Here is a 27,630-nt window from a genome sequence, read left to right as displayed (position 1 = left end):
ACAGAAAAAGGAACAAGCCAAATCATGGCAAATTCAAAAGCAGGTGCAACATGTCAAGAAAATACTACATTATGGTCCAGAAACGCCATAAAAATGCCAAAACCTAAAATAAGATCACCATAAAGATCAAGAAAGATCAAGTTGGCGCAATTCTTCCCATTTGCACAGGCACTCGGCTCGAGTCTATTCAGCAGCCTTCAAGTCATCCTCCCATTGTTGATAGGCTTGTTTCTGATTTATCAAATCATCACCCAGGCATTGAATGTCGATCTTGAGTTTATCGGAGGAAGCTTTTACAACTTCACTCTCGTGCAAAAGAGTTACCATATCGGCTTTGTGTCGAGCGAGCTCCGTTTCTAATTTCTTCACCATCTCCTCCTTGGCATCGAACTCTGCGGTCTTTTGATGCAAAATGGATAAGGCGGTTTTTCTCTCGGAGAGTAGGCTATCCAATCTTTCTTTCTGTCCCTTGAAATTTCTTACTTGAATCAATGTCTCGGAACAAGTGGAACTCGAAGCCTAAAAAGCAGAAAACATAGACTGGCAGAGTATTCAGTACATCATGCAACGGGGATGCGGAGGAAAAATCAGGGCTACTTTGCAATATGGACATGGCAGACAGAATGGTGCTTTTCTCCATGGTTCCTAAGGCATCGAGATTTATATTTAGAAAATGCCAGCAGCGAAGCCTTGGCTGTGGCTACTTCCAAGCCAGTAGGAATATTAGAAGAAGAAACCGTAGGAGAGGCCCCTGAATCTAAAAAGCTAAAGTCAAATTCCTGATTCTCTTCAACCAAAGAGACCATCGCCCTCCGTGCCGATAAATCCTACAATGCTAAAGAGAAGGTGAGACCCAAAAAAAAAATAACTGACAATGAAAGGGAGAGTAGAATGGTTGTTACCTGAAAGTGGGGGCCAGCCGAGGGAGATTTCTCTGCCACATCATCAAAATAACCCCCGGGAAGAACTTTTCTACGCTTGAGTGAGGCCAAAGGAGTGGCCAAAGGGATGTGCTCATCCGACTCGGTTTCTCTGGAAGGGCTGGAGGTTGAGGAAGAGTCAAGTTCTTCCACCGTCACAGAGGCCAGCTGAAGGAATGGAGGTGGGTGGTTGGATTGCCCGAGACAAATGAGTGGTAGATCGAGTCCGCCGTCTTGACGGCGAAGGAACAGATACTTGTTTCACTTGAGCAGACGGAGTCACTTGGGTAGGATTTGGCTTCCCCTCCTTGCCTTTTCTATCATTCCTTGCAACCGACAGATCCAGGGCTTGTCGGGGACTTTGAAGATCTGCATATCAAAACATATAATATTTTAAAAGCTGAGAGTCGCAAACCATACCAAAGGCAGGAGGAAATATACCTGACATGTCCAGCTCTGCGGGGATAAGACAATTGTATCTTGCAGTCCACCACGCAAGGTAGTCATCGGAGACTGAAATGGGGGCCTCCACAACAGGGGTCTTGAAATATTCTACTTGCTCCGATAATTCAATCAACGATAGTGAAGTGAATTTTTTTTGAGACAACTCCGCTATCGTCATCTCATTCAGGGAGCGAGGCAGATATAAAGCGTTTGAAGGCACGGTCGGACATAAACCTAGCTGGGAGGGGTACAAGGTTGGATTGTAAAACTCGAAAATATGGGCACTCTGATCACGTGGGGACACCCCGTCATGTACTAGGAAGCGAGGATGTAGGATGACGGTCCGCACATTTTTAACCAAAGAAGATACGTCTATCGCTTTACTGGTAGCCATATACCCAATCCACGGGTAATCATCGGCGGTGATTGGGAGGAAAGGAGGACGTTGAATTGCCCGAGAGAAGGGCAGAGATCGCATAAAATCACACACTCCTGCAACTGTGAAAGTACTCTGGCAAGCTAGGAGTTCCTTCCATGACAGCCTCTCAGATAGAAGTCCGGGTGGGGATTTTAATTCAGGAAAATAAGAGAACAGCCTACATCTGAAGAAACCACATGACCCCATTAAGTCTAGAGAGGGGCACTTCATTCACGGCAACATTCAACCAATGGTAGAGTGATCCCAAGAACATCACACCAAGACCGTGTACATTTCCAGCGCTCAGGGACCTGGCAAGGGCCAGATATTCCATAGTCGGCTTACCAGAAGAAGGACAAAAAAGATACTTACATATCAGTACCCACATAAAGGATATACGTTCTTCGCTGGTAGGGGAAGTCCTCTTGAGAGCGCTCCAGGACCTGATAATCTGAGAGTAGGAAGAAGGGCTCCAATACTGTTCAGGGAGCTGAGGTAAGTCACGGGTATCCGCCAGGCTAGCAAAGTCGTTCCCTAGAATGGGAAGACCAGTGAGATGCAAAACATCTTGAAGAGTGATGGACATAGGGCCGCATGGGAGTATGAAGAAATTACAAGGCAGTGCCCACAGCCGGATGGCACCCTCGATGAGGTCGAGATTGAAAGTACGGTCGGTGGTGGACATTTGGATGAATTGGTAAAGGCACTGTTTTCGCCACATTCCCCCATCAAACTTTTTCAACCTCTCAACCCAAACATTCCAGTTAATATCTCCCCTGGGTAAAGATTTAAATTTGGCAAACTCAAAGGGTGGAACAACGGTGCGATTTAGCAATAAAGCGTTTGGCTCAAGGATGGACAGAGGGAATAGCATGTTGGTGGCCTCGGTGGATAAAGGAATATGGATATAGGAAGGATCAATGGTATGATTAAAGACTTCCACCGAGTTAGAGTCCTCCTCAATGATCGTCAAGGGTCTGCAAATGGCATTAGATTCAGAGTAGGATGAATTGAGACTTAAAAAAGTACACCCAGATAAAGATGAAACATACCCAGAGGTAGACATCCCGGTAATGAATCTGCTGCTGGATGAAAGAGATTGGCTTCTACTGGTAGAACGATGGGTGCTCACAAGTGAAGAATCACTGCTTGTCCCTGCGAGTTAATACACACAAGCTACTTCATATCTTAAACCAAGAAATCCCTACGGGAGAGAAAACTAACACTGACAGAAAAGAGCATCAAACGGCATGAGGATTTCGTTATCAAAAGTGCTCAAACAAAGCCCACCCTAATGGATCAACGCAAAGTTTCGAACAAAAACAGAGGGTGTTCACACAATTAATTCCACCATATTAAATTGAAGGAATGAACCCAAGAACCTACCTGCTTCCTGGGGTTGCACGGCCAGCAAATTGCGAGGAGAATAAACCAAATTGCGCAAAGGGAAGCCCACGTCAACCGAAGTGCAAAACCCACGGAGAGGTGGATGGTTCCCGGTATTCCACGAAGAGTATCGCGGGGAGGGCGAGTCGCGCGAAGGAAGAACGGGCCCTGGTTGCGCCCAAATCGAGCCACACGCTGAGGTTCGCAATCGACTAAAAGCGTCCGGACGGTGGGTGAAATCAAGGAACGAAGGTCGGTAGGACGATGTGACGTTTCTGTTTTCCAGCGAAGAGGTATGGTGATGAGGCAATTTAAGGAAGGAACGAAGGGAGTGTATGAGATTTGTAGGAATTTGGTGCGGAGATCGAGGAATGGAGTTCAAGAAATGAAAGTGGAGAGAAACAAAATAAATCAGGATCTTTTATTGTGAGAGGATTTCAGTGATTAATCTCATTTTGAAAGACTCCAGAAAAATTGGGATGTTTGGGAACTGTGCGAGGGAATTCTAATTTTTTGAAAAAAAAAAAAGGATGTCTCACCTGTTATCCTATCTTAGGAAGATTGATTCGGCCCATAAACGAGGTATTATTTGGGCTCATTCAAAAGTCTAGAGAAAAGGGACACGCTAAAACATAGCCAAATTGGCCCATGGGCCAAATTGGCTACGGGGGGCAATTGTTGTGCCTGATATTAATGAAGCCCAAAATTCGGCCTAAATGAAGCCCAAAGTTCGGCCCAAGTAAAATTGCAGTTGGCCCAACGAATCAACGTAGTATCAGTCGCTGCCATTACCCGACATGGAAGAACGTGGAGTGATGGAGGAAGGGGAAAAACTGCTGTGCGGAATGTGAGAAAAGGGAAAAGATAGTCAGATAGAGGGACACACAAAAACAATCGACAAAAAGTCTACAGCAACTTCTCTGCAGCTTTGCTTTCATATCAGCAATCGTCTTCCATAGATTTCAGATGTTTATTCCAGTTTCTTGTAAAAACTTTGTTCGAATTTATAACGGCATAACATATGTTGATGTTGTTTATGAGTTCCCCCTTTAATTTCATTATATTCGTAATTTCACGTTCTTATTTTTGGAGCCATTTTGAGGGAATTAGAACTAACGATCGAATCAAGATTCGTAACGTTTGATTAGAAGTCGGATTATTTCACAAATTTGGCACGAACACGTGCCTGGCACGCCCGCAAATTTCGTGACAAACACTATCATAGTACACAAATGAATATTACAAGTTTTATGAAAAAACTTAATTCATTGTTTATTTGAAAATCTTACAATGTCAAATCGTCAAAATTCTATTACATCTTATATAATTTAAGACTACTGAAAAATAAAGATAAATTAACTAAATTGTGCAAATTATATTCAATAGTTAATTAATCAAGTTTATCGGACATATGACATAAATTAAACCAGATAAAAAAGGTATAAATTTTAAACTCAATGAGATGAATTTATTACACGTCATAAATCATTTATAACATTTTTCTATGTAATAAAAGCAATCAGAAGAATTTAATTCCATATTGTACAATAACGAAGAATGTAGTGTTTTTTATGACGTGACGTTAAAAGTTCTCACTGAGTAAATTTCTGGACTAACGCAATAGCATGCAAACTAAGTTAGTCAAATAAATCATATTGAACAAATGATGTGTGACAAGCTCGCCGACAAAGTATCAGTAAGAAGAATCGAAAGCATTTTACCTACTCTATCAACTCGGATATCTAACGCAGAATTTGTAGCTTTCCTAGTTTTGTCTTGAGATGATTTAATCACAGATGCTTTGCATGTGATGTAGTTAGTAGTCACATTGCTGGGACACAACAAATGGAACATGAATTCAGGATCCTTTGACTTTGGTTCACTAACAGATCATGGAAATGTCGTTGCCACGAAATTTTTTATTTTACATTTTTTTATAAAAATTTACTATATATATTGATTTTTGAATAATTGTATATAATGTAATGTATAATAATCCGAATATTTATTAAAAAAAAGAATTTATAGCACTGGCCCGAGTAATAAATAACTCGATTTGGTTTGTACAGGGTATGGATTTTTCACTACTAACATATTATGAACGAAGGAAGAGATGGATGTTCAGATTTCAGGGTATTTTCACAATAATAGGTCGATAAACTATTTTTGGATTAATCGTTCTAACACGTGTTGTCTATTTGTATAGTTTTTATATAAATTTAGAAATCCAGAATTCATGGGAAAAAAAATTAGAAATTAAATATCAAATAATATATAAGTTGGCATATTTTTTTAAGGGAGTCAAGCATTCTTTTAAAAAATATATATACTTTTTCAAAATCAGTAAATCGCACCCAAATATCCAATAAAAATAATGACTAAACGAAAGTAAAAAATTAGAAAGATTAAATATCAAAAGATATCTTAAACATATTATATGCTTTGATATGGAATTAAGAAAGATTGATGATGATTAAATCACCATTTTTTTTTCTTTTTTTTTTTTGAATGAATTAAATCACCATTTCAATCATATGGAAATAGCTGAGAAACAGCGAGGCAAACTTTCGAGTATTTGATCAAATCCTGATTGTTCACAGCCAGGGGAGACGGCCGGCCATTGAAACTCGCTTCGCAATCTCGTGCGTAGCCTTCAGCGTCAGCTGCTGATCGATCCAGTTCGTAGTAGGTATCCGAATAGATATTATCCAGCGCTTCGCCGAGTGAATGAACCGCCCACCTGTAAAAACGTAGGCATTTTTTCATACCGACTAGGGTTTCATCTTTATAGCCTACTTTCGTGGTCTCGATCCATGAAGCAATGTGATCCGTGGCGTTGCTTGTGCTTGTATACGCCTCACGGAAGACTATGTACGCAAGTGTGAATCGATCGGCGTTTTTGGCGAGTGGATTGGAGTAGATGACTGTGCGGCAGAAGTCGAAAATCGTGGTGCTTTGGCATACCTTGTTGACTAATTCGTCGGTCGTGTTGTTGTCTGAGAGTGCTGGGATTGGATTTGTGCAGAAACAGACAACGAAGGTGAAAATCAGGGGGCGATAGCCGACGGAAACTGACATGATTCAAGTTTTCAGTGCTGCGAATTGTGTGATGAAATTATTTGGAAATTAAATAAGGGTCGTTGCCATTAATGGTCACATGTTTTTTTTTTCTTTTTTTCACTAATGGTCACAGGTTAAAGACAGGAGGATTCTTTTCCAAATCTAATACAAGTCAAGGTGCAATGTTTCTCTTCATGAATTTTGAGAAGTTAATGTGATCTAATTCGGAATGTTTGTAATCTAAGTTGAAGATGGTTAAATTTACGCAATAAAGAGTGGATTTTGTAAATTTATGTGGGGTTCATCAGAGTTGAATTCGAATTTTTGGTGTTTGTAGAATCTGATATTCGTAGGCGCGCGATGAACGAAAAGACATAATTGCGAAATATTTATTGCGTTACTTGGTATTCTTGATGTTTAGATGTGACATAAGATTGTTTGTGTGGAGAGTCATTACATACCTTGCTTGGTCCATTGACAGATCATGAAACTCTCATGAGCCACAACCTTTAATTCCCAACAAAATGATACAGCATTCTCAACTTATGCTTAATTAGTTTTTTTGTTTTTAATTTACTATATTACTTTTTTAATAAGCTACTGTGCTATACTATTTATATCAGAATCACTAAAGAAATTGTACCAACCAACCAACCAACCAACCAATATCGATTTAAGTGGTCAATATTCAATAATTTGATTTTCTCTTAGTAAACACTTCATTCTCTGTGTTTTTGTGAATAGGAAGATTAATATTGAATGTGCTGAAAGTGTTTTCACAATATATAACGGAGTTTGAAATGTTTACTGTATTATTGTGTTTGGCTCGAGAGTTTTTCACATAATAATAATAACAATGAAAAAAGCATGATGAAAAGAAAGAATACAGCAGCAAGGATCGCGTAACGAAGACAATCTGCAATTCAGAATTCCATTGATCGAGAAAAGATCAGACGAGAACTAAATCACCATTTTCATCTTGTGGAAAGAGCTGAGAAACAGCATCACAAATATTGGAGAACTTAATCAAGTTCTGATTCATCTCAGCCAGGGGTGATGGCTGCCCACTGAAACTGGCTTCGCAATCTCTTGCGTACCCTTCGCCCATAACCGCCAATCGATCCAGTCCACCATACACTTGCGAATCCATGTTACCCGTGGCTTCACGGAACGACTGAGCCGCCCACCCGTAAAAGCGCTGGCATTTTTTCATACCGACTTGAGTTTCATCTTTATCGCCTGGTTTGATCCAGGAAGCAATTTGATCCGCAGCTTTGGTTGTGTTTGTATACGCTTGCCCGAAGGCAATGTACGCAAGAGCGACTCGATCCGCTGTTGAGGCGCGCGGATCGGAGTAGATGACTGCGCGGCAGAAGTCGAAAATTGTGGTGCTTTTGCATACCTTGGTGGCTAATTCGGTGGTGGCCGAGAGGACTGGGATTGAATTTGTGGAGAAACAGACGACGAGGAAGGTGAAAATCAGGGGAAGATAGCCTACAGAAACCGCCATGATTCTTTAGTTTCAGCGATGCGATTGGGATTCGATTGTGTAATTAAATCAAATTGGGGTTGATGTTGAAGACACAAGGATTCTTTTCCAAATCCAACACAAATCAAGGTGCAATGTTTCTCTTCTTTGATTTCATGTATTTTGAGAAATCAATGTGATCTAATACTGAATGTTCGTAATCTGACGCAAAGTCGGCGAAATTTACTTCAGTTGTTTCGTTACATTTTTACGATATATATACGTATATCTTTCGACGCGCAATAAAAGATGGGATTTTGTAAATCTTAGTGGAATTCTTCAGATTCGGATTTGATCTTGATAATCAGTATATTTGGTGTTTGCATAATCTGATTGTCTTTGAAACATTGAGAAATGTAATTGGACCATGGGTGTCGAAAGCTGGGCAATTTTGAATTTTATCATATTTGATTAGGGATTATAAGACATTTATTTTCTCGGAATTAGTGTGAACATAATAATTACATTTGACCACAGGAAATTATTAATGTAAAAATATCATTCTCCAGTAAACTTGTGTATACGATCTATTATCATTTTTTGACTCTTACGTTGCACACATCTAAACTTGTGATACATATTTATCTGATTTATAGTTGAAGTGAAATATAATATTTTGACCCAAGACCTAAAATTTTTTTATGATTCGGGTCGGATCGGAGATCGCCTTACAAAATTAAATCACAAGATGATCTTATAAGAATTTTCGTATAATTTTAGTAAAAATTTGTTACAATTGAACGTTGAACCTGAAACCTATATTAATTTGAGTCTTTGGTGCCTCTGTCATCATTTTATAAGTTGGTACTATAGCCTTTCATAATAATAAGTAAATCGATGGATATGTTATATATTTTAAGGGGATATACTATTATTATTATCCAAAAATAAATTGAATTTCTATCAGAGTAATTTATGTTGTATTTACTATTACCTACATAAATTTGTATTTTCAAAATAATTTTGGTCATTAAAAAAATACAATGCTCTTAAACCTTGGGGTAAAATGGTTCAAACTAGGGATGTAATCGAGTCGAGCCAAGCCGAATTATTGAATGTTTGAGCTTGGCTTGTTTATAATTGAGCCGAGCTCGAGCTTTATTTAACGAATATATTCATGGCTCACGAGCTTATTCAAGTTTTTATTGAACCTAAACGAGCTCAATAAATATGAATTGTACATTTAAATATTCATTAAATTCATTAAAAAATAAATTATACATTTAGAAAAAAATATAATATTTTATTAAAATTTGTCAATTTATTATAATAAACAAATTTAATAGATTTTTATATTTCATAATTAATGTGTTAAATCAATAAATTAAATATCAAAATTATTATTTTTCATGTAAGATATTACTTATAAATTTACTAACGAACATGTTCACGAGCAAACGAGCCGAATATCGTAGAGTTTGAGCTTGGTTCGTTTATCTTAACGAGTCTCATTAAACGAGCTTAACGAGCTTTTATCGAATCGAACTTCGAATAGCTCACAAACGATTTGGTTATTTACCTCCCTAGTTCAAACCTTCTTTTTCCAACTATATTCACTGGCACAAATCAATTGGCTAGTTCCCGAAATATTTCTTTCTCGAACTAATATATTTATGTGTTGGCACTTGGCACCAAACTAAAGCAGTTAGCTCTGGCAAATATCTCTTGGCCTTGGTGATAAAGAATAGTGTAATGTTTAACGTATCATCAAATTTGAACAATAATTTTTATTACACAGAAAATTCAATACAAAAATTACATTTATCAATATGATAAATTCAATATAAAATCTCACGATTTAATTGTTGTAAATATCGTTGTACGATATTTTGGTTATACTTTTAGCATTACTAAAAAATAAGATCCCAAAAACCACGAGGCCTTTAGATCAAATCTTATTTGTGTGGTTAGTTATCTAGTTTAGATATGAAATATCTTTCTCCATTTTAAAGAAAACAGTTAGTTTTAATTTTGTAACATTAATTGGTCATGGTGGTTGCAAGTCCAATGTATTAAAAAAAACTACATTAACTGAGTAATAAATAATTAGCAGCTCAACATTTCAAAGTGATGCCAACCTACCCAGGTAATATTTCAAGTATTGCACGCAACAGTTAAAGGGACGAAAAATTATTTATCAGAGACTATAAATGAACCTCGTGATATACGATTTAGTTGGGGAAAAAAGAATGTGTATCTATGTTTTTTCTTGGATATTAAAAAGAAAACTGTCTGAGTTTCATGATGTTTGATTATGACATAATCATTAATACAACAAGACTCTTCACTGGATATATTTTTCCGGGTTGTATGCGCTACTATCCTTATCCCAAGGGTCTGTCTGCCCTAAACTTGTCCAGGATAAGTGCCCGCAAGCATCAACCAAGTACAAGATCGGCTTGCACATCTCTTTGCGGGAATAGAGATCAGTATCACCATATTTGTGGGAAAAGATGACGAAAAACGGAACCATGTATACGACACACGGTGCTTCACCGCTGATATTTTTTACTTATTATAAATAACGGATCATCAAATCTCTAGTCTGGCCTTGTTCAAGCCAACATCAAGAGGCTGATCGATTGCAAAGCTCCAAATGCAATCAACCGGTTCCAGATCATCAGCTTGGAACAATGACCGCAAACTGTCATCATCAGATTTCTCATAATGCAAATTTTGATCACGGGCCGGAGGAATAAGTAGATTTTGTTCGCATGATTGATCAAGATTGGATGCAGAAGTGCTTGAAACTTCTTCGTCTATGTAATTACATGGTGCAAATGTATCTTCTGGCTCTTTGAAGTACTCGTTCCCTTTATAGATCACGCCCTCTTTAAGCCAAGGAAAATCAAATACTCCTAGGCCATCCCCAAAATCATAACTCTTTTCGTTATGCATCAAATCGTCCAGGACACTAAATTCGGATTTCTTCCCTTTCTTGGATTCTTTGTCGTCTTCTCCATGATCTCTTGTCCTCTTCCTGATTTGTGTGCTCTCTATCCCTCCAGCCCGATCCATATCTTATTGTTGCGGTCTGAAAACAAGAAAATAATAACGAAAGAGATGTATAGTTACATGAAAATGCTTTTATTTCAAGAAGATTAGATGAAAGTGATGAAGAGAGGAGGATCTTTATGCCTGGTTTCTGTTGTTTGCCTTGTGTTTTTATCCCTTCTTTGTGTCCAATTTTCATGGGAGCTGTGTTGGGTTTGCGTTTATCATTTTTGAGTCACAGGCTATGTGATTCAAAGCTAATTAAAACTGTTTTCTGGACACATGGAGCGTGAGGGAGTGCAAACAATTACACACCGTTCACCCTTGTCCCCTTGCATTTCTCTTTTTGACACTATGCACCGTGTGTGCATACAGATAAAATTTGGCATAACAAAATCCTATATTTACGGGTCTTTCCTTCATCGGGATGTCCTCAGTCCCTTTAATACAAACTCTGGATGAGACAGATGATAAAAAGTGCTCATTTTACGCTCATACTTTCTCGAAATGGTTTGTTGGAAAATTTGGCATACACCAGGCCAGTTGGCCACCCATAAAATTACTTCAAATGAATATGTTTTTCTCTAATCTTGAAGGGGTGAAGGAAGTGGTTTAATTAAAGGCCCTTCAAGTTTTTTTTTAATATATATTATTAATAACAGACAATATATTATCATAGTAATTCACGTAGAGATTTAGGTGAAAATAATCAATCTAATCTGAGTGTACGAAAGTCCACACAAATATTTTGAATGTGACCACACAAAGTTTTTGTTTCAAGACGTGTACCATCTACATGATTTAAATGGCATTTGTAGGCTGTAGCTGTCATATTTGATCGAATATACGACTGCACCCGGCAGACATATCTATCCACATTCCATAAACAAGGTAAACAAGGGAAACATAGAAAACTTGACCATATAAAACAATGTTAACAGAGCTTGTGTCTAGTTTGCAGCTTGATACAACACCATGAACCAAATTTACACCCTTTATGCAATGACTGATAATGTACCATCGAATTTATATTTCAGCAGAAATGAAGAGATGAGCAGGAACAGGCAAGAAGTGAAACCATATAATGAAGTATCACGAAATGTTGAATTGCTTAAAATAATATTTCACTAGTGCTTCCAAAAATATATCTCAGCCGCAGCAACCTCCACCTTGAGATGAAGAACCATTCCTGCCACCAGATGGGCCGGGTATTCCACCAAAACCAACTTTTATTCCGAAAGACTGCAAAAAAGAAAAAGAAAAAGAAATTAATATAGTTTTTTGCAAAGTATATTGATTATAAGGTATGAGTAACGCTCATGGTCAATGAAATAATTACAAAAAAAAGATTTTTTTATTTTGCTTGATAGTATACATACATACTAACATGAGCTATTTGAGGTGAAAATACATATTTTGGTTTATTTACTGAGAATAAAATCGGAGGCCGCGGATAAGAGCTATTTGTTCGAAGATGAGAACCACTATAGACGTTCTTAATTAAAATCTTCAAAAGAAAAATGAGTACTCATTACCAAAAGGAAAAAGGAGCTAACCTCGTTTGACACGTCAAAAACTCCATCCTGGATTTTCTTATATATTGTTGCAGCTGTTTTTATAAATGCCTGCAGATAATTCCTTATAAACAAAAATAGAAAGAAAAAAACAGATATAAAAGGTGCATTAGGGTGTCCAGTTTCCTGAACTGATTCATCACCTCCTCCACATTTTGAGCAGTTTTTGCAGATGCTTCCATGAAAAGCAATCCATGTTCCTTTGCGAACTGCTCCCCTTCTTCAGTGCTAACAGCCCTTCTGTGAGCGAGATCACACTTGCTTCCTATCAAAATCACTGTCATGTTAGGATTTGCATGCTGTCTTGCATCTTCTAGCCAGCTAGCCAAGTGATTAAATGTTTCCCTCCTGACACGTGGTAAAGGAAATAACAATTCTTAAAATCAAGTATGCTGAATTTGGAAATTACCTTTAATATATTAAAAAAAAAGTGGCTCGATCCATCTTGCATCATGATGGAACGTAGTGATAAAAGGAGTAGTTACAAAGGGCTGTGGTGCAAAATCATATGAGGTGAAACGCAAAGCATTAGACGTTGTAACAAAGGTGTTCAAAATATCAGTCATTATATAGATCATCCAGTATAACAAGATATGGAATTCTTCCACAGAGTTCCAACCTTTGCAGCATTCAGTGGTCTTTTTTGGGAAAAAATAATTACGATAAAAATAGCCAAGTTCTGTACACAAAATATTACACACAGATGGAAGAGCTACCTGGTGATGTCATAGACTAATAGAGCACCAGCAGCTCCTCTGTAGTAGGACCTTGTGATGGATCTAAAGGACTCCTGCCCAGCCTGAAAAGTTAATCCAACTTAAGATTTAGGAATAGAGTAATGATCCTTGGGCTTACTAGCTTTACAAGTTTCAGAAAATACATTGCAGACCTATACATAGCTCAGTAATTCAATAAATGAATAACCAATATGCATTAGCAAGAATTTCAACAAATGCAGTTTCCAGACTGGGAGGAACTGTAAAAAGTATTTCAATAAAAGTAGTTAAGACTCTAAGAGGTACTCAACATGTAGAAAGAAAATCCGCAGTTTCTATACCTTAGATTGAGAGTGTACTCACATTCTTTAGACTCGTTTTATTTGAAAATGTCGAATTTAGAAGCAAATAGTAACAGTATCCCAGTAAATCGTCACAAAAGACAGAAGAATATGTTTGCTACCACTAAAACTTTATTTTGCATGATTTCTGAAATCAATATCTACCGTGTCCCATATTTGAAGCTTTATGGGCTTAGAGTCAATAGTAATCATCCTCGCTCCAAACTCAACTCCAATAGTTAAGTCATGCACCGGCTGGAAACGCTTGTCAGTAAATTGAAGAAGAAGACATGATTTTCCCACTCCTGCATAGAAAAAAATTCTACGTCACTGGGATTTTTCTCAATCAACCACCCAATGTAGCTCGAACATGACACACCGATCAATCTAATCAATCTAGTTGGTCGGCTAATTGCAGTGAGCCCTTTTCTCAAAGCCTTAAAACTACCAACTGCTACGAATTGGCTTCACTTCACATTAGATGTGGTCAAACAATTAATAACTCAAACAAAGACTAGAACTTTACTAATCCGCCAAACTGAATTAAATTTCAAGAAGAGCAGAGCACACCCAATCTCCAAGATAACTACAGGCCGCAAGCAAAACCTAGTCTTCTTCAAATATCAAACCACAACATACAAAGAAAAATAAATAGTAATAATAAAGAGTGTCAAATTTCAATTGTATTAAACAAAAACGATTTGAAAAACATGATAGGAAGCTGGAAACGGAAAAAAAAAAGAAGGTGCAGACAGAAAAGTAGAAATTACCTGTATCGCCGATAATAATATACTTGAAAAGATAGGCGTAAGACATAATTTTGTTCGAATCTGGATCGGGAAAGAGACAGAAAATCTGGAATTCGTGAAATGTGGAGATGAATAAGGAAAGACTTATGATTAGCCGTATTTATTCACGAAGAAAAAGGATTTGATGATTATCGATACGTTCCAGCGAAGCACGGATGCTTGGATAAATATTTTCTTTAGAATTTTATTAATCGTTTCTCTCTACAGAAGAAAACACGTATTCACCCTTTTCTTTTTTGAGGGGCCGGGGTTCGCTGATTTTGATTTGTTAATCAATATGAAGTAGATAAAAACTTACACGAGTCGTATCTTGTGAGACAAGTTTTTTATTTGGGTCATTTATGAAAAAATATTACTTTTTATGCTATGAGTATTACTTTTTATTGCGAATATCGATAGGGTTGATCCGTCTCACAGATAATGATTCGTGAGACCGTCTCACAAAGAAACCTACTCAAAAAAATAAGCCAATTTTCCATTTGTTGTGATTTATATTATTAAACTTCAATTCAAATTTAATCATATATTTTTCGATTATTTTAGCCAATTACATTAAGTTCACGTCGAAAAATGACTAATGTTATAACAAAAGCACACTAATAATGAAATTTAGCACAAAAAAATAAAATGACAAATAAACAAACATACGTGACAAAAAATTAATTTTCTCAAGTTTATAAAGGAAGAACATATCATTTTGGCTTTTTCAATAATAACACCTCTTCCATTAATCTGCATATTTCATATAATTTCCATTTTAAAATTTTAATCATATGGAGACAGCCAAACATTATTTAATATATATAGGACCTCAGTACAAAAAAACAACTATTATTTCATATAATTACTATTATTTAGTATCCTATAAGTTGATAAGCATGGCTGCATTTGAAGTGATATAATAAATAATTGAATTATTATTTATATGATCAACAAATAAATTACCACAATTGTCGAGTCAAGGGAAGGACTTATACCAAATCTTAAACAATTAATAATGGGTGTTAAAACTTTTAATTAACATCGGAGACGCTAACGACGTCGGTGCATCGATCCGACTCTTTTCCTCGATCTCTCAGCCAATTTGACGATGTCGATGCCGTTTCCTATCACCACAACTTGATTTTTCTGCTGCCCCTCAATCGCTAATGATTCAACACCTAAATAAATTGTCGTTAATCAAAAGATTATGAATACATTATGTTTACAATAACTAAAAATTCAAACTTCACGACGAACCTCAAGAATCAGCTGCGATGGCGAAAGCTTTTCTTGGGCATTTTGGACAAGGCGTGTGTACTTGGATATCTAATAAACACAATACATTTTGTTTGTTCAAAACAAATTTGACTTTAAAAACAAACACTTGGAAATAATTATGCCTTACGTAGCATTTTAAACATCCGAACATTCATAGAAGAAAAGAATTTTATTGGTATTTAATTTGAATATTTCTATTTCTTCCTACTTTTAAGTTAATATTTATATGGATTACCAAAATTTATCATACTGCATGTAGTTTAAAATTTTTAAATAAGCCAATAAAACACGAATTTTCAATTTTTTATGACAATGAAATCAACCATCGTTATTTTTCGGTGCACACTGTGTAAATTATAAGATTAACGTAATAGTATGCAAACTATGTTACCCATCTAAATTGCACTGAGAAACTCTCGTTTAGGAAAAGTGCTGGCAGGAAAATCGAACGTTTGTGTTATGATTGAGAGGGACAAATATAGTTTCTAGTAAAGTGTATTCGTACGTGTTTCAAGTCTTCAATTATTTGATTATTTGGTTTTTCGTTATTTGGATTTTGGAGATCACCATCTTCAAACCCTAAAAACTATATTTTGTTTTGATCTCTGAAATTACGATGGAGAGTGGAACAAACATGGCAACATTGAAGTTTTAAATCAAGACATGGTCAAATTGGATCGGTTGACGGTACGTACTTTATGTGATGGCAAAGACAAAATAGAAATTTCTTCTCAAGGCAATGAAGATCTTCTACATTCTTGATCCAAATTTGGAAGACATTCCAGCACCGACTGATGGAGAATGGTCACATAAATATCGTCACAACTTGAATTTCTCGACTTTAGTTTAAGGCAAAAACCTGCATGTGACTGTCTCACGGGTCGTATTTTGTGAGACAGATCTCTTATTAGGGTCATCCATGAAAAAATATTACTTTTTATGCTAAGAGTATTACTTTTATTGTGAATATTGATAGAGTTGTCCGTCTCACAGATAAAAATTCGTGAGACGTCTCACAAAAAACTTACTCTTAGTTTAGTAGCAAAAGCCGGAGGCCTGGCCCTTTTTCAGCCACATCCCAAAAATAATTAAGCCCAAGGCCTGTTTGCCTTTGCCCGGCCCACAACCTGTGAGGCTTTAATTGACATGCCATGTGCTGGAGAAACGTTAAACCTATTATTTACAGGCTATTAATGAGGTGCTATAATTAGGTTTATCCACTCAATAACAGTAATAATAATAAAAAAGGGACTGAGAAAAAATTTGAATTGAATTTGTCGCAACCACTTAAATTTAGGCCAACTTATTTTTCGTAATTTTTTATGACTTGAGAATCGCAACCTGAGGTAAACTACAACCTAACACGATATCTTATAAATCATGTTAATAATATAAATTGTACAAAACAAACATTGTATGGTAAATTCACTTCGAAAAAATATTGGTAAAGAAAAATCGAAATCATTATGTTAGTTAAATGTTAGCTTAACTTCACCATTGAAGTCGTTGTCCAAGTTAAGCTAGGTCCTTTATATTGAATAGAATAAATAAATACTATAATAATAATTGTATCTATATACGGAGTTATCAGCTATCGACACTTCAATAATGAAGCGGATTCATGAATGTATAAGTCAGTTGAGGGGATAATTTAATACCTTTAGACAGTACATTCATATTTATGGAATGATATAAATTATTTTTTAAAAAAAAATTATATAGCAAGGCAAATGTTTGTTGAGGTATATTAATTGTCCCGAAAATGATCGAATCGTGACATTTATACTCATGTACTATTTAAAATATCGGAGTTGTATCATTAGCATCATCTATAAATTTTTTAAAGCGACAAACGTTCGATCATACATATAAAATCATGACTAATGTCAAGATTCCGATTCTCATGTGTTACAAATAGTCTAATTATTGAAAGATATATTGTGGAGTGTAATAACTGTCCATATCAGAAAAAACGATTGAACAATGACGATTGTATTAGTTAAAATATTGATGTTACACAATTACCACATTTTTAACGTTTGGTGAAACCAAGATCGGTCAATCACAAGTTTTTTTTTTTTTTTTAAAAATAAGAAATGTATCCCAAAATCACATGCATGTCAATATTTGGATCCAACTTGGTTGCATATAATCAATGAGAATTCGTGTTGAGGGGCCTTTACAAGATTGGGGGCACATATATATCCCTAATTCATGAGCTCGCACGTGCCACCACGCCTCCACACGTGTATGTATATGTATGGTGTGTATCTGCTTCTGCACACGCGTGTATGTATATGTATGGTGTGTATCTGCTTCTGCACACGCGTGTATGTATATGTATGGTGTGTATCTGCTTCTGCACACGCGAAATAAAGTAGATAGGCAAGTCTAAGCTTCGTGCCTTGTCTCACAATGGCAATAGCATATTGGATGTTGGGCCTTGTTTGCCTAATTTTTATTTTTTAAAAGGAGAAATTAAATTAGTAAAAATGAATGAATGAATGAATGATTCACATGCCAATGAGCTGGAAAAATCTTGGACAGTTTCCATTTTTGAACAATAAAAGGAAATTAATTTAAATGTTATGTTATATGTCCATTAAAACCGTTACATGTTATTTTCGAGATTATAAGCTACTCCAAATGAAATTTAATTTCAAAAATATATTTCGAGTAATTCTTAATCTAAAAATAATATATAACAGTGTGTAACTCTCATTGTACATATAAAATTTTCTTAATTTAATTGGTCGTTGCGTGGAATATTCGTTTTTATTTAAAGGACTAGTAAATTTATTTTTGTTTTTGGATATTTTGGATTTTGCCAGTGAAAGAGAAAGAATTGCATCCACGGGATTTATATCATTCGTTTTGACTTATGGTCCAATCGCCTTCAATAACTTGAATTATTCTAAATTAAACATGTAAGATCCCGGGGGGGTCTTTGAACTATGTGGTCAAAATCTTCTCACAAATAATATTACCAGTTAGACAAAAACTTGTGTGATATGGTCTCACGGATCATATTTTGTGAGATAGATTTCTTATTTGGATCATCCATAAAGATTATTACTTTTTATTGTGAATATTGGTATGATTGACCCGTCTGACAGATAAAGATTCGTGAGACCGTCTCACAAAAGACCTACTCATTACGTTATCAACTTAAAAAAATTTTAATATTACGTTATCACGTTTATTTTTTTATATACACTTCTAATTTATTGTTTATATGAAAATTTGGAAAAGCCTTTTCAGTTGTCGTTTGACCAATCGTTCTTCAACTCTGTGTCGTGATTGGCCTGATAGTTTATCCAGAAAGGGCGAGGCCCCATGTTTATTTTTATTTTTTTGAAGCAATTTAATTTCATTCAATGTCTCTCTCCTCCACTTATTATTTGTCATAGCAGCAAAAAAATACCAACAATAAGAAACAAGGCTATGGGGCAGTTTCTTTTCCTTTCCACCACACTTTTTTCACCGCCAAACCTAAGCTCCAATCTCTGATCATTGCTAATTTTAGGTGCTATTCCTTTTCCATCTCTTCAAGCTCGCTGCCTTTTGGGTTCTTGATTAATGGCTCTGAACCTTTGGTTTCAAGTTTCTCTTCATATGTGCTAATGACTTTTTGATTGTGGATCTGGGTTGGATTTTTTTTATATATCAAGTTCCGATTTTTATCTGTAGATTTCCCTCAAACTGCGTGTTCTGATTAATTGTTTGTTTTGTGAACGTGAAGTAACTGCATGTTAGCATAACACTGCTGTATTTGTCAGGAACTGAATTGATTCAGTTCATCTTTTACTTTTTCCCTGGTGGTTCTTGATTCCCTGTTTGAATGTTATTTTTCTGGGTTGAATCTTTTCAACTTTTCTGAAGTGGGGTTGATTTATAATTCAGCTAAAAGCCTCTTTTCTGGGAGAAAAGTAACTGTATGGGCTTTGTTGGAGTTATGTGACTCACACTATTCTTTACTGTGCTGTAACTGTCTTTCCAACCTTTTTCTTGATGAAAATTTTCAATCTTTTTTTCTCTCGTTCCAATTGATATTCCAAAAATTTTTGTGCAGCTTTGAGTTGAAGCTTTCGAGTATGTATGTATGTGGGAGTTTGAATTCGTCCTTCAGTTTGAGATTTAGGCCCTCGACTGTTTGTAGATTATTTTCTGAACACTCTTATCTTTGACAGTTTGTTCCGGTGTGGAACTTGAGCAATGCTATTTGTCAGCTGAATCTTTAGACACTACTACTGCTTTTCACTGATATCTATTATCGGAGCATTGCAAATTTTTACTCCTTGCACATCTAAAAGCCATTCTCCATGATGCTTCCTTGTCGTTTGTGAATACTGTTTATTTATGCATTGAAAGCATAATTAAGGCATTTCGCTTATGCTTTTACTATGTTTAATTATTAAAACACTGTAAATACTGTAGTTATATATAGTGACTGTAGTAGCTTAATAACTTTTCCTTTTACAGGTTTGCTTCTTCAGAGTCGGTGCTGATAAGATGTCTGGGTGTTAAATCAAATATGGTCAATTTTGTTATTGTTGCGGCTGCTAAACATATTATCTGGATCTTGCTTTAAGCTTAGTCTGTTGTTTCTCTGATGGCCTCAAACTATGGAGCTATATCAGCAGATTCTGCTGGATCAACTGCGCTGGTGACTGTACAAGCTGATAAATCAAAAACATTGCCGAATGATCTCCATGAATCCTTGGAAGATCTGTCATATGGTAACTTAGATTCGAACATTTCTTCCATTGGATCAGATCTTGAAACAAATGAGATTTGGAATTTTATTGATCAAGAAAAGACAAATGGACAAGGAAGTGTGAAGAACAGTTCAGTTTATGCAAAAGCTAGTGCTGGAGCAAACAGCATTGCTAAAACCAGTGGCAGTGCCAAAATAAGCGATAATGCCGATCTTGTTGAGAGTGGGAAGAGCAGCGTGTGTCGAGAAAGCACAAGTAGTAACGTGAGCAATGAAAGCACGTGTAGCAGTTTTAGTAGCAGTATCAGTAAGCCCCATAAAGCAAATGATGTACACTGGACCGCCATCCAAGCTACCAGAGCGAGAGATGGCATGTTAGGGCTGAGCCATTTCAGGTTATTGAAAAGATTAGGTTGTGGAGATATTGGGAGCGTTTACCTGGCTGAGTTGAGTGGAACAAAATGTTACTTTGCCATGAAAGTAATGGATAAAACGTCCCTGGCCAGTAGAAAGAAGCTCCTTCGTGCTCAGACTGAGAGAGAGATACTGCAGTCCCTGGATCATCCCTTTCTTCCGACTCTGTACAATCATTTCGAGACCGACAAGTTTTCTTGTTTGGTGATGGAATTCTGCCCCGGAGGAGACCTACACACTCTTCGGCAGAGACAACCTGGGAAATATTTCTCCGAGCAGGCTGTGAAGTAAGATAATTCGGACCAAATATGATGGTGAAGTTGAATTTGTGTCTGTTTTGCTATTTTTGTTGGGTAATATCTGCCATGTTGTTTGTTTTTTTATTTATAATATTGTTACATACCTTATGTATGGAGCTCATCACCTTCTTGCCCGAGATGCCATGCAGATAATGCTATCCCATTTCGCCGTTGATCAATTTCAAAATTCCCCTCTGCCTTAATATTTTCGCAAATGATTTTCTACAAAATGGACTATTTAAAGTTTGGATTCTCTTATATGTTGTATGATCAGTAAATATGTAACGTATAGTACTGTTTAGCCCTCTGTCTAGTTGGGATGAAAGATGTTTCGCTCTGCCCGGCTTTGGCATATCAAGATGGTTATTCTTCACTATACAAATTAATTATTTCTTATTGTTGTGCCATCAAATAACATGTCATGTCATAGTCTTTTGCTTTGTTTAGTTTCGTTGGTTGTTTACTTGTAGTTTTGTAGAAATATGATTGAAGCACATATTAGTTAGCTGTAATTTTATTAAACGTTAGCCATGTAATCACTTTGATTGATACAATTTTTTTAATGGTTATGCTTTGGCAGGTTTTACGTCGCCGAAATCTTGCTGGCTCTGGAGTATCTACACATGCTTGGGATCATCTACCGTGACCTTAAGCCAGAGAATGTCCTTGTTAGGGATGATGGACATATAATGCTCTCAGACTTTGATCTTTCACTTCGTTGCGTTGTTAGTCCAACTTTGGTCAAAATCTCATGCCTTGATTCAGATCCTCAGCGTAAAAATTCCGTGTATTGTGTCCAGCCAGCATGCATTGAACCATCCTGCATTCAGCCATCATGTGTTATTCCAACGACATGCTTCGGTCCTCGTCTCTTTTCTAGCAAATCCAAGAAAGATAGGAAGCCGAAGAATGAAGTTGGAAACCAAGTTAGCCCGTTACCCGAGCTGATTGCTGAGCCAACCAACGCTCGATCTATGTCGTTTGTTGGAACTCATGAATATCTGGCACCTGAGATCATCAAAGGTGAAGGTCATGGTAGTGCTGTGGATTGGTGGACTTTTGGGATCTTTATTTATGAGCTTTTGTTCGGTAAAACCCCTTTCAAAGGATCTGGCAATCGGGCAACATTATTCAATGTTGTTGGACAACCTCTTCGATTCCCAGAATCTCCGGTCGTCAGTTTTGCTGCGAGGGACCTGATTAGGGGCTTGCTCGTGAAAGAGCCTCAGCATCGTTTGGCCTATAAACGAGGCGCAACAGAGATAAAGCAGCACCCTTTTTTCGAAGGAGTTAACTGGGCTTTGATACGCTGTGCTACACCTCCCGAGATACCCAAGCCTCTTGACTACGAGCGAATACCTGTTCCAGCAGCATGCGCGAAGGGAAAAGCTAATGCTTGTGCTGCTGTTAAGGATCAGAAGGGTGATAAATATCTGGAATTTGATTTCTTTTAGTTCATCTTGGTATTGATAAATCAAGAACTGTTATTTTCTAAGATCATGATCAGAAACTCGTGGGATTTTGTTAAATTTTACGTATAAGAACATGGAACTGGACAAGATTTGGCCACACATTCTGTATAATTCTTTTCTGGTGATCTTTAAAGAAGGCTTGTTGAAATTAAAGACTTTGTAGGGCCGAATTATATAGGCGCCACTCATCTTTGTATTGTAGCTTCTATACGCTTTTGTGGTGGTGACATATGAACCCGACATAGTTAGACGTTGCTTGATATCCACTATTGTCTTGCTTTTATGATGAGCTGCAGACCAGAGAAGGTGGTCATAAAAATTTGGTATCTGTATAATATAATCGTAACATCGTTGAAACCTTTCTTTTCAGGTCTCCCCACTTCATCTTAATAATTCCCTGTTTATCCATTACACGAAACTCTTCATGGGATGAAAAAAAACAAGAAAGCAACGATAAAGATCAAAGCCTGTATATATTTATTTTATTTTTTTTAAAAAAGTAATTATTTGAATAAATTTAAATCATACAAGTACGTCACTTTAAGAAAAGACAATTCAGATTGCTGTTTATAACCCGTGCTGGTTGGATATATTTCCCAAACTCATATAAATTAATGTTATGCGAAGTAAAAACGTGCCTAGATATAATATTACACGCACACACAAGAAATGAACTTTCGAGGAAGATGAACATGGGACTTAGACCCTACTGCATCTTCAAGTCAGAATCTTCATTTTGATGTATTTTTTTCTTTAGTGGATCTGGACTTTAAAGTCTCCTTTTGTGGGTTAGACTTTTTACCGTTTCTGGTAACTCTTCTCTTTTAATGGCCGTTCCAGTGTACAGGTCAACTGTAAAATTTACAAGCCTTCACAAGTTTTCACCGCCTACCCGACTTTTCGGTGCTCCATAGTAGCCATTTACGTGAAAAGTGTGAAACCTCGATTTTTTCAGGAGATAAGAATTTTGACGATAAGTCTAAGTTTTGGAACAAATAAACCAAGATCTAAGATTTGATATGATACTGATACAGATAAAGATCTATGATTTGATTTGATTTGATATGATATTGATACCAGATAAAGATATATGATTTGATTTGATTTGATATGATATTGATACCAGATAAAGATCTAAAATTTGATATGATAATTATCCTAGATTTTAAGTTTGATTCAAATTTCAAACACAAGGATAATACACGATCAGGATAGCAGTCAACCCCTATAAATAGGAGAGCCATGCCATTAGAAATTCACACCTTCATATTTTTGAAATTTCCTCTCTAGTTCTCCCTAGGAATTTTAGGGACTTTGCTCTTTTAGTGTGCTGAGTATCGAAGCTCTGAAGCAGTCCAGATCCAGGCTTTGTTTCGAAATTCTACCATCACCAGATCTCTTTTTTTTTTTATTTCGAATTATTCAAGGTAAGTGGGTTTTTGTTATACTATAATTTGCACATTTGTCCTTCGTAAGTGCGCTTTTGTTATGTATATTTTCTTTCTTAAGTGAGTTTTTGTTTGTCACACTTATTCTTTGAAGTGGACTTGCGTTTAAAGAAATTATAATTTGTGTACGAATCTCCCTTCAGTTTTTGAAAGTTCGTTCGAGCATAATTCATTGTTCATGATATATTTTCTTCAAGATTTGTCAAGTTATTATGTTCAAAGCACTGTTAGGATTCGATTGGATATGGGAAAGTATTTCCGAACTATGACCCTTATACGGTGGAATGGTAACCGTTGTACGGCCTCACTCCATAGAGGATTAACATATTGGACATGGCCTCACTCCTTAGAGGATTAACATATAGGAGACTGATATCAGGAAACCATGGAAATGAGATGACTTTCAGTGCTATATGAGTATGCTAAACAAGTATGATGTACGCGTATGATATGTGATGACATGTTATGATCACGAAGTATGATTATTCGTTATTATTCAAGTTACGATATGCTATGTAAAATTTGAATTCAAGTATATGTATATGTCGTTTCATGTCTCGAACGACCCTTACTTGCTGAGTATTTCCCAAAATACTCACCCCTTACTTCCTCTCCACCCAGATAAGAACGAAGAACAAATTGATAAAGATGAGCAAGAGCAATTTTGGGGATGGTAGAAGATCTCGAGTTATTCCAGAAGTTTAAAGGCTTAGTTTATGTTTATCGCTTCCGCACTATTAAAACATTTTTAATCAGTTTATTTTAGTATTTAAGTTGTAAAGACGATTCTTTTGTTGATTTTGAGAAATAAACTGGTTTTGGTATATACTGTATTTGAAGGCTTATTGTTTGACGATTATGTGATTGTCGAGCAACGTCGGTGTCGACTAACCCCGGTCTCTGGACGTGACAAATAGAAACCAACAAATTACTTTTGTCCGTATTCTTCTATTCTTTGAATCCCGAAATGGGAGAGAATCAGAGCTCTGTTAAACATTATTTTTAATCGAGATATAGACGTGGGAAAGGTTAAAAGAGGGCATGATGGAAGGATAATAGACGTTACCTTTCTTGGATTTTGACCCCCATTAGCTTTCTCTTTTGTCAAAATTAAAAGTGGAGTCTTTGCGCTCTCTCTCCCCCTTGCTGTTGCTTCTCTCTTGCTACACTAGTGAATAATTGTTTTTACTCTAGAACACGCAGTGCCAAAAATCTTGAATAATTGTTGTGTATAGTTAGTTTACTTCTTGTTTAAAATTTTTCGAGAAGAAGAAATGGCTGTGGTTCCACAGGAAGCCATCCACCAATTTGAAGCGTTAATGGACGAAGGTCAGCTCCATTTGATCACTTTGTATCGCTATTTCTAGATCTTTTATTTATGAACCTTTACTTTTTGTTTCTTCTGGATTACCTTTTCAATATTTGATTATTTTCTCGTGGAATTCGATGCAGTTGATGAACCTCTCAAAAGAACTTTTCAGGTTCTGTAATTTGTTCTTTTCTTATTTCTTATGTGCTTTGGTTTTGTTCTACCTGATCTGTTAATATACTTTAATTAGTAGTGTTGTTCTTGCAAAAATCACATTTTTACAAAATCCTTATCGTTCCATTCAATATGCAGAATGTCCATCAAGGATATCCTCACGAAACTCTAACTCGCTTTCTGAAGGCAAGAGAAGGAAATGTTACCAAGGCCAAAAAGATGGTTAGAAAAAGATCTTTTGGCCTTTTAAGATATGAAAAAACTGTATGTGCTGAACTCTTACTTGCCAAATTGCTGTTTGATTGATTTTCACAGTTGATAGATTGTTTGGAATGGAGAGTGCATAATGAAATTGATGATATGTTAGCGGTGAGTAGTGCTATTCATGACTAGAATTTGTGCAAATTTGAATCTTTGATGTACTTTTTTGCGTAGTTTTTGTACTCAGCATAATTGTATTGGCTCCGATATTTAAGTTTCGATGCAGAAACCCATTATCCCTGTGGATCGTTACAGAGCGATACGTGATTCACAGCTTATAGGTTTGTCAGGTTACTCGAATGAGGTGAGAATTCGAGTAAAGACGAAGCTGAATCAAGTTCAACACTAAGAGTTCACATACTCTTACCATTTTCTTGATATCATTCTCTGTGATCTTTTCTGATATCCTGATGTTTCTAATGACAGGACCTCCCGGTCTTTGCTGTTGGAGTAGGTCTCAGCACGTTGGACAAAGCATCGGTAAGCCATGTTGCATGTTTCACTTGATAATAATGTTTTTGTCGCGGTGACTATATTAATCTTCATTTTTAGGTTCATTATTATGTTCAATCCCACATCCAGATGAACGAATATCGAGACCGTGTGATTTTGGTTAGATTGAATATACCAATACTTCCTGTTTTCTTTTTTTAACGTTTTGTTGATTTACACACCATATTTATTTTTAGCCTGCTGTTACCAAAAAACGTGGGAAGCTTGTTAGCAAATGTATTAAGATTCTGGATATGACTGGTTTGAAGCTCTCAGCCTTAAACCAGATAAAGGTGCACGATCAATGAAAGATTCACAGATCTTTTGCAGTACTTATCCAGCTATAACTATAGCTGTAATATCTTTTTTCCTGTTTTTGTGTTTGTTTGTTCAGCTTGTTACTCTTATTTCTTCGATTGACGATCTGAATTACCCAGAGAAAACTCAAACTTATTACATTGTGAATTCCCCGTATGTCTTTTCTGCTTGTTGGAAGGTTCGGCCCCTTGTTTTTGCTCCATTTCTGTTCTATTTTAGCAATTTGCAGCATAGAATTTGGAGTTTGCTTTCTTTTTTGCCTTGGCATCGGATGGGGTAGCGTAATTTTCTTTCTGATATCAGATCGTCATGCCCCTTCTGCATGAGAGGACACAGGAAAATTAATGTGTTGTCCGGTTGTGGACAGGAAGAACTATTGAAGGTACTTTCTTTATCGTACTTTTTTTGGTATCACATTCTTATATTACGTAACCTTCGCAGTTTGCTTTGTTCTTGTGTTGGCATCTGAAATCTTGGATTTTTTTAATGATTATATTTGGTGCAGATAATGGATTATTCGTCCCTCCCCCATTTCTGCCGTAAGAGAAGCTCGGGTTCTTCAAATTATAGCAGTGACAATTGCTATTCCTTGGACCACCCATTTCACCAACTTTTTTACAATTAAATTAACCAGCAAGCCGTGATCCGTGAACCTGTTAGGCCGATAAAACATGGGTCTGTGCATGTCACCGTGCCGGAGAACGCTGATGACGAAGACATTGCCAAGACGCTAGAATCCGAACTAGAGAAATTCAAGAATCTTGAAAGATGTCGTGAATAAGGATGTCAATTTTCCAGTAGGTTTGTGTTGGGTCCCGGGTTGAAAATCACTGATTGATAAGCGAGCGGACAGGTAAAGTGATGAATCGCTTCACAAACTCGTGTTCTCGGACAGTCTTATAAATCTAACATATTTCTTAGGAGACGGCCGCAGGCAACGCACGTGCTCTCACATGTTAGCACGTTTTTACAGCATAACATTGGTGGCGGTTCCCAATCTATACAGTGTCTGGGCAATGTAAGAAGTTAACATTTTAATAAATTTAAGTTAATTTGTTTAGCTTCTAGATTACCTTACCAGCATGGAACCTTCGAATTCATTTATTCTTCAAAAGTAACTAAAATTGTAATAATTAACTTGATAATTTTTATGGTACCAAAACCCACTTTCTGAGTGCGTTGTAAAATCGTGTTTGATCAGAGGGTGCAAAGTGCCACGTGTGTATAAATACCACTTAACTGGCTGATTATGAATTTATGATGCATAAAAGATAGC

At 36.5% G+C, this 27,630-nt stretch overlaps 4 protein-coding genes and 1 pseudogene across 4 annotated transcripts; 2 read left to right on the top strand and 3 right to left on the bottom strand.

Moving 5' to 3' along the window:
• Positions 1-1,925: 1,925 nt before the first annotated feature.
• Positions 1,926-3,472, bottom strand: LOC142519228 (uncharacterized). The gene is made up of 2 exons (XM_075622172.1): positions 2,835-3,472; positions 1,926-2,759 (listed from the first exon to the last, which is right to left on the bottom strand). The coding sequence occupies exons 1-2, from the start codon at positions 2,846-2,848 to the stop codon at positions 1,961-1,963; spliced, it is 813 nt and encodes a 270-aa protein (XP_075478287.1). The 5' UTR covers positions 2,849-3,472; the 3' UTR covers positions 1,926-1,960.
• Positions 3,473-7,089: 3,617 nt separating this feature from the next.
• Positions 7,090-7,818, bottom strand: LOC142519535 (uncharacterized). Its single transcript, XM_075622578.1, has one exon. The coding sequence runs from the start codon at positions 7,736-7,738 to the stop codon at positions 7,178-7,180; it is 561 nt and encodes a 186-aa protein (XP_075478693.1). The 5' UTR covers positions 7,739-7,818; the 3' UTR covers positions 7,090-7,177.
• Positions 7,819-11,642: 3,824 nt separating this feature from the next.
• Positions 11,643-14,351, bottom strand: LOC142519045 (ras-related protein RABB1c-like). Its single transcript, XM_075621931.1, has 6 exons — positions 14,152-14,351; positions 13,547-13,686; positions 13,041-13,123; positions 12,468-12,672; positions 12,307-12,375; positions 11,643-11,992 (listed from the first exon to the last, which is right to left on the bottom strand). The coding sequence occupies exons 1-6, from the start codon at positions 14,195-14,197 to the stop codon at positions 11,900-11,902; spliced, it is 636 nt and encodes a 211-aa protein (XP_075478046.1). The 5' UTR covers positions 14,198-14,351; the 3' UTR covers positions 11,643-11,899.
• A 4,475-nt stretch (positions 14,352-18,826) lies between these two features.
• LOC142519043 (serine/threonine-protein kinase D6PKL2-like) lies at positions 18,827-22,633 on the top strand. The gene is made up of 3 exons (XM_075621930.1): positions 18,827-18,976; positions 19,933-20,868; positions 21,461-22,633. Exons 2-3 carry the CDS (start codon positions 20,063-20,065, stop codon positions 22,332-22,334), a joined length of 1,680 nt encoding a protein of 559 aa, XP_075478045.1. The 5' UTR covers positions 18,827-18,976; positions 19,933-20,062; the 3' UTR covers positions 22,335-22,633.
• A 2,126-nt stretch (positions 22,634-24,759) lies between these two features.
• Positions 24,760-27,414, top strand: LOC142517869 (SEC14 cytosolic factor-like; annotated as a pseudogene).
• The last annotated feature ends 216 nt before the right edge of the window (positions 27,415-27,630 follow it).

Source organism: Primulina tabacum, chromosome 11, assembly GCF_025594145.1.
Source record: "Primulina tabacum isolate GXHZ01 chromosome 11, ASM2559414v2, whole genome shotgun sequence".
Lineage (NCBI taxonomy): Eukaryota > Viridiplantae > Streptophyta > Magnoliopsida > Lamiales > Gesneriaceae > Primulina > Primulina tabacum.
This window is presented reverse-complemented; position numbering and strand designations above follow the sequence as displayed.